The 7,950-nt window shown below is 37.9% G+C and overlaps 1 protein-coding gene across 4 annotated transcripts in view; it reads left to right on the top strand.

Annotated features, from left to right (window-relative positions):
• LOC109401394 (protein madd-4) overlaps positions 1-579 on the top strand; it is a 902,383-nt gene extending 901,804 nt beyond the window's left edge. For all 4 annotated transcript variants that reach the window (XM_062851209.1, XM_062851210.1, XM_062851211.1 and 1 more), the window contains 2 exons: positions 13-163; positions 226-579. In XM_062851209.1, coding sequence (XP_062707193.1) covers positions 13-163; positions 226-344 — 270 coding nt within the window. In that variant the 3' untranslated portion in view covers positions 345-579. The remainder of the gene's footprint in view (positions 1-12; positions 164-225) is intronic.
• Positions 580-7,950: the final 7,371 nt, after the last annotated feature.

The raw sequence follows: 7,950 nt of genomic DNA on the forward strand, positions 1-7,950 counted from the left end.
GATTATTTACAGTGCAACGCTGCATGCGGTGGCCAGGGCATCAAATACAGGATACTGCAGTGTGTCTGGTACGGTACCAAAAAGCCGGCTGGTAACGCATGTAGGGATCAGCCACGACCTGCCGTGATGAAAGTTTGTAAAGGACCACCTTGTATTTCTAACCGTAAGTAGCGATTGAAACGCCTGTGTTCTGATGAAATCTTAATGCTCGTTGTCTCTTCGCAGCCTCGGAATGCAAAGACTTATCGAAATATTGTAGAAATGTAAAAACAATGGGCCTATGTAGACTGCATCGTTACCAGCAACAGTGTTGCAAAACTTGTAGGTTCAATATTTATAACTGAAGTATTCGGCGCCGACATCCAGTTAAGTAACTGCAGCGACGGTAAGATGCAGCGAAATCGATACGGGGAACCAAAACTAAATAGACAAGCAGTGCAACAGAAGAGTCATCCATTGAGGTTGGCTGTTCCAACAGTGACACTCTACCTACCTAAACTACAAGAAAACGAAATCCTACCAAACCAATATGACTTTGTTGCGATCTTGGGACCGCTTCGTTCTTGATGATAAGAGAAACTTCAAAACAGGAGACGAATGTGTATTATATATTTGACATGTATTACATAAGTTTAACTAAATCGATTGAAATAACTGCGGGAAAGGCCAAGGAAAGAAATGACTATATTAAAACAAAATATGACATTTACTGTGCTTTAACCGAAGAACCTTTATTTATAAGGATTGTCAAAAGGCAATAGATGTACATAGCAATCTTGAAAAGAATGAAGAATTTAAAATTCAAAAATGAAGATATTAGGATAATCAAGGAAATATCGATAGGAAAATCGAAATGAATGAGCGGTTACGAGTTTTGTTTGAACTTTCAGTATTTCGGCTTTTGATATCTTATATAAAATCGGACAAAAGCCAAAATTCATCAACAGTTGTTACTAAAACTTCTGGGGAGTACTTTTGAACTTCAAAACTACGAATTGTTCCTCCGATAAATAGCAAACAAGATGAATGACCACAACCATACTATAGTTACGAAGCAAGAGGCGCCTGAGTTTCTACTCTTCATTACTCATCCAAAATCATAGAATTTTATCATCCATCTCCCTTGTGCGTTTTAAAACAAGTTTCATGTTTAAATTACATCATAGAAAAGAAAAATTGGAAACGTGTTCACCGAAAAACTCCACAAAAACATTTTTAAAAAACCAAAACCTCGATCGTAAGCAAATCAAAATCAGCCTAAATCAATTCAATTACATACCTTTAGACACTTTTGGATAACGAATACCCATACCTTAGTCCTGTTCTTACAAACGAAACTAAATCGAAGGATAATGACCATTCCTTTTCGGTGAAACGGGCTGCAAATCAGTTGAGCTATCTCGTCAATTCCCAAAACCTATTGAACCGATATTATCGTCATTGTTTACCATTGCGTATGAAAGGGTTTGCCTACTCAGGCCTTAGTTCGAAAGGAAAAGTATTTGTTTTAGGTTACTATCATCATAGAACAGGTCGTATGAAATGTGCACTTGGAAAATAGTACTTGGATATAGTGGTAGTACACCGACAGAGTACACTGGAATGAGTCAAACTTATAGCAAACATACGTCCAATCCATACTCAGTTACTAGGGATGACCTAAAAGTACCATTACATTGTTTAAACGTTGTGTACAAATGATGAATCATGATGCGAACAGAATGCTGCGCGTTGGGAAGTTCGTTCTCGACTGAAACAGTAGGAATGTATTAAAGCGATGAATAGATTGCTAGAACTGTTTGAGTCAACAGCATATGGTAGGTGTCATTCTGGTGATGTTTTTGGAAGTTGTTATTACAGTTAAGAATTCGGTTAATTAGTCCTTAACAGTAACGCTCCACAGTCCGTCGTCATCAATTCGAATTCTGTCTCTCACTCTCCCACTCATACCGTTCAACAATACCTCGAAGTACTTTCTTCATCTGGCAGTCACCATTGTTTCATCTGTCAGCAAGTTTCACATGACGGGTAAAGCGCTGTTTTTCTCCGCACGCCATTATTGACAGTTTTGTAAAGCCTCCGCATATTATTCTGTTTCATACACTCTTGCGCCTGAGCAGTCACATTTCCGCATAGGGGGATTAGGGGCATAATGGACACCCTAAGCGAATGAGTATGTTAGGTCTGTATAACAGACAAAAACTTAACATATTATCAGTTGGCTTACAACTTTAACTTATTTCCTACGTATTTCAATCATTTACAGCAGGTAGAATGTCATTATTGCGAAGAAATAATGAATTGTAAACCGTGTGTTTTTTGGGGCTGGCAGGAAAGGTACGGGGCGAAATGGACACCCATCGGGGCATAATAGACACCCCTGCATATTTTATGCTGTATCTTTGATAATATCGACCAGTTAAGTAATTTGCCTACGGAGACCAACACCACAGATATAATACTCCATCTTAGACGAGTTTACAGAATATCAAAGTTAATTAAATAAATTTTAGGCTAAAATAATCGGATTGATTTTTTCCACACTCTCTAAAACGCCTAACAGTATGCAACGCGCATACATCCATTCATAATTGCCAGTGTTCATTTCGCCCCGAATCGACTACAACATTTAAATTGCTATTTTGAGTAAGTTCTGATAAAAAAAATTATACTTCAACCATTGTTAAGGTGAATATATGACAAAGCCACACCTAGAATTTTCAAGAGCACAAATCTGAAGAACCGAATGTCGGTTTGCGCTGAAAAGTTGATCGATTGGTTACCCGCTGGTGGTGACCAATCGATCAACTTTTCAGCGCAAACCGGCATTCGGTTCTTCAGATTTGTGCTCTTGAAAATTCTAGGTGTGGCTTCATCATATATTCACCTTAAATCTGCGTATATATATAGATATGCTTACATTTTGTTTGTTTTATGGTGGACACACTCAATCACGCGTAGCACCTTATTTGTTGCTGCTTCGAAATTATAAGAAATCCACCATATGAAAAACATGCTTCAATTTCAATGATATTTTGGTTATTTTGAAGGAATATAAATGATACTTTTTAAAAATAGAACAATGACTTGTTCATTTACACTTATGCATTAAAAGTTTTACATAAAAGTCAACGGTTTCGGTAAAAACAGGGGTGTCCATTTCGCCCCGGGTGTCCATTATGCCCCTAATCCCCCTACCCTTTCTATTTTTTTTTTTGCTGTAGATTCGTTTTTCGCTACTCCTGTTTCCCCGTATCGATTCCTATTCTACCGGGTGTCCTACAGCAGAATCCGGCTTCTGGCTACATGAGCCTCTGCACGAATCTGGCGTACTGCTCACTCCCACAGAAAACTTGAAAACAGTTCGCACAGTAAAAGTCAAATGTGACTTTTACTGTGCGCGCTGTTTTCAAATTTTCTGTGGGAGTGAGCAGGACAGGGCAAATTCGTGCCAGAGGCTCATTCTTGTCGTCTGTTACCTCCTGGCACTCTTCGTCGAACAACCTGTGGTCTTTGAGCAGTGCCACCTATCACCTCTCGCGCTGTGGATAGACTCTCACCGAGTGCTTAAATTTTAAATGATCGGGAAGTTTTTGAAAAAAAAATCTCTTAGATATCTTTTCATCAATTCTCAAAGGGATTCGTAATTGATATTTTCTTCTAGTAGATATTCCAACGATTCCTCCATTGGGCAATACAATCTTTTCTAAACTTCAGAGTTTGAAGAAATTACTGTAAAGGTTCTGCAGAAAATCTTCCATTAACTTTTTCCATGAATCTTTCAATGAATACTTTTATGGATATTTTTAGAATTCTTTTATGGATTTCTGCGGATATTCTTCCAAAATTTTATTCAAGAATTCTTCTCTGGCTCTAACGATTCGTCGAGAAATTCTTCCTAAAGAATTCCAGACAAACTCTTCCAATGGTATTATGGAACTCTTGTAATGAATTTTCCTGGAATTGTTTATTTATTTATTTATTCCTTCATCTTCAGATATAGTTGTACAGATTATAAATATGGTATCTCTATTTCAAGGGATTTTTCTAAGAATTCCTCCAAAGATTCCTTCGGAAGTTTTCCTTAGATTTCAATGGGAATTATTTAATAATTACTTATTGATTACTTATTGATAATTCTTATTGAAATCTTTCCACGAATACCTGCAGAAGTTCTATCATCGACTGATGAGGATTCCATCCAACGAATTTCTACATAAATTCTTCTAATGGTATCTCGTAGAATTCTTATTATGAGTCCTTTATGACTTTTTTCAATAATTCCTTCAGGATGTCTTTTGAGAATTTCTAATCCTGGAGAAATCTCTGGAAGAACTCGTGGAGGAATCCCTGAAGGAACTCCTGAAATAAACCTTGCGTGGACTGTTGCACGGAACCCTGAAGAAACTGGTTCAAGAATCTCTCTTAGAGAGATCTCTGCCAAAACTTCTGAACAAATGCCTGATTGAAATTTAAGAGGAATTCCAGAAGGAATTCCAGGAAGAATCTCCGAAGAAATTCTTGAAGAAATCCCCGAATGAATTTCAAGAGAAATCCCCGAAGTAAACTTTGAAGGGTTCCCAAACGGAATCCCTGCAGGATTTACAAAAGGGATCCCCAGAATCTTTCCAGGAAAGGGGAAAGCTATCCAGGAGGAATCCCCGAAGGATAAGTTTCAGTATAAATTCCTGCAGGAATTCTAGAGGAAAATCCTGGAGGATTCCCTTAAAGAAACCCAGGAGGTATTCTTGTATGAATTCCATGAAAGATCCTTCAAGGAAATCCTGTAGAATTCTGTGATGTAACTCCTGGACGCATCCGTGAATACTACTGGAAAAATCTTCGGAAGAACACCAGAAGCGATCCCTAGAAGAACTCCTGGAAGTATCCCAAAAGGAACTTTTCGGGTAATCTCCTAATAAACTCCTGGAGGAATTTTAGAAAGCACTCCTGGACTAATCTCCGAACGATTTTCTGTAGAAATCCATGAAGAAGCTTCTGTTAGAGTCCCTGAATTCTTCTGAAAGTATCCTTGGATCCTTCTGTCACAGATTCTGAAGGAACTCGTGGAGAAATCCCTGAAGGAAATTCTGGAGGACTCCCTGAAAGTTTTCAGAAGGAATCTCTGAAGGAACATCTGCACGAATCCCTGGAACACCTGGAGGAATTTCTGTAGGAACTCCTGTACTAATCCCTGTAGGAACTCTTGTAAGAATTCTCGAAGGAACGTCAAAAGAAATATATATATATATATATTGAACATATAGAAATATGAAATAGAAATAGAAATATGAACATATAGAACATATGAAATATATTGAACATATAGACTAATTTCTAAAGGAAATCTTGTAAGAATTCCTGAAGAAACTTCTGGAGGAATTCTTCATGGATCTTCAGGAGACATTTTTACATCCTCCTGAAGGAATCGCTGCAGATACTTCTTGAAAAAATACCTGAGGGAACTCCTGTTGGAATGGTTGAAGAAACTATTGAAAGATTCCCTGATGAAATACCAGAAGGCATCACTGAATCCTCCTGGAACTCTGAAATACTGAATCAGCTTCTGGAGTTATCCCTGAAAGAACTACTATACTGCAGGAATCCTCGAAGGAAATCCTGTATTAACCCCTGAAAAAGCTTCTGAGAAATCTCCATGAAGCATCTCGAAAAAAAATCCAAGAGTAATCCCTGAAGGAATTTCAGGAGGGACCCCAGAAAGAATTCCAAGAGAAACTTCTGAAAGAATTTCTGGAGGAAGCTTTGAAAAAAATCCTACAGAAATTGCTGAAGGAATACCTGAAAGAATTCAGGAGGAATTTCGTAAGAAACATGTACACAAATCCCTGAAACTCCTGGAGGAATCTCTAAAGGAACTCCTAGACTACCCTCTGTAGGAACTCTTGTAGGAATTTCTGAAGGACCTTCAGAAGAAATCTCTGGTGGCACTGCTAGACTAATTACTAAAGGATCTCCTGTAGGAAGTGCTTAAGGAACTTTTGGAGGAATTCTTCATGGATCTTAAAGAGGCATCCTTGAATCCTCCTAAAAGAATCTCTGAAGGTACTTCTGTGAGAGTATCTGAGGAAACTGCTGTTGGAACTTCTCAGGAAACTACTGAAGGAATTTCTGATAAAACACCAGGAGGTATCTCTGAATCCTCCTGGACCTACTGGGAAGATTTCTGAAGTAACTTCTGGAGAAGATTTCTGAAGTAACTTCTGGAGAGAACACTGAATTGCTGTAGAGCTGGAACCCTCGAAGGAACTCCTGGTTTAATCCCTGGAGAAACACCTGAAGGAACTTCTACAGCAACTCCTGAAAGAATCTCTGAGTAATTTGCATGAGGCATACCGAAGAAATTCCAAGAGAAATCCTTGAAGAAATTTCAGGGGAGATCGCAAGAAGAACTTAAGGAGAATTTTTTTAAAGAATTCCTGTAGGAATTCTTGAAGAAACATCTGCAGAAATTATTGAAAGAAGTTCTGAAATGATCCTTGAAGGATTTGTTAAACACCCGGAGAAATCCATGATTGAAATTCTAGAGGAATTCCTGAAGGAACTCTTGGAGATAGCTCTGAAGGAACTCCTGGCCTAATTCCTAATGAGACTCCTGTAGGAATTCCTGAAGAAACTTCAAGATTAATTTCTGAAGGACCTCTTATGGGGATTTTGTCTCAATTTCTTAAATTCAATTTCTTAAATTCGAATTGAAGGATGTTCTGGATGAATCGCTGTTGGACCTCCAGAGGGCATCCCCGAATTCTCCAGGAGGAATCTGTGAAGAAACCTCTGGAGTCGTCTTTGAAGGAACTCCTGAAGAGATCTCTAAAGAAATTTCTGGAGGAATCTTTGAAAGAATTTCAGGAGTAACATTTGAAGGCATTCTGAAGGAATCACTGAAGATTTTTTGGAGGAGGTGGAGGTGGATCTTCTGGAGGCATTAGTGATATCTTCTGGAAGAATCTCTGAAAAAACTTTTGGAGATATGTGAATGATGGATGAATGCATCTACCCACGAACAACAACACCCTATTCAGGTAAAGTATTCTTCAAGCTACCTGCTAAGGGTGTTGATGTGCATGGGTTGATACATATGGACCCTATAGAGTCAAAAACATATTTGTTAACAGAAAAGCAGATAAGCCCTTTTCAACTAGTACGCCCTTCAAAAACGTGTTTTTTTTTTGTTTACTTTCAGAATTTTGGGAAAATTTTCTGAAGGAATCCTTGAAAGAATCCCTTTACGATTTTCAAAATGACTTTTTGGAAAACACGAGAGTTTCTAAGGAACGTAAAAAAACTGAAATAAATACATGTGAAATAAATCCTGCAGAATTCCTCGAACAAATACTTAAAGAAATTCTTCAAAAAATTCATAGAGAAAGTCTTGAAGCAGCTATTGAAAAAAAAACATGGAAAATCATCAAGAAATAAAGAAACATTTTCTGGCAGAAATTTTGCAAAAATCCTGAAGGATTTCCTGAACGATAACAAATGCTTGAAAATCTTTGGAAAAGTTTTTTCAGAAACTCCAGCAGAACTTGGCGGAACGTTCGAAAGCATACTTGGGTGACTTATCGCAGAGCATTCTGGATTAATTGCTGAAGATGTTTTAAGTGAGTTCTTTGTGGAGCGGATCTGGTGTGATGGTTAGAACACTTGACTATCACGCCGAGGACCTGGGATCGAATCCCACTCCCGACAAACTCGCAAAATGTGAGTTCTTCCTTCGGAAGGGAAGTAAAGCGTGGGTCCCGAGATGAACTAGCCTAGGGCTGAAAGTCTCGTTAATACAGATAAAAAATAAATAAATAAATAAATCTTGAAGTAACTCTTGGTGGAATTTCAAGAAATTTTTTGAGAAAATAAACTCCTTGATATAACTATGAATAAACATTTAAATATTTGGAGGATTTCCTTGAAGAATCCATAGATAAATCCTGAGAG

Source organism: Aedes albopictus, chromosome 2 (genome assembly GCF_035046485.1).
Source record: "Aedes albopictus strain Foshan chromosome 2, AalbF5, whole genome shotgun sequence".
In the NCBI taxonomy this organism is placed as follows: Eukaryota; Metazoa; Arthropoda; class Insecta; order Diptera; family Culicidae; genus Aedes; species Aedes albopictus.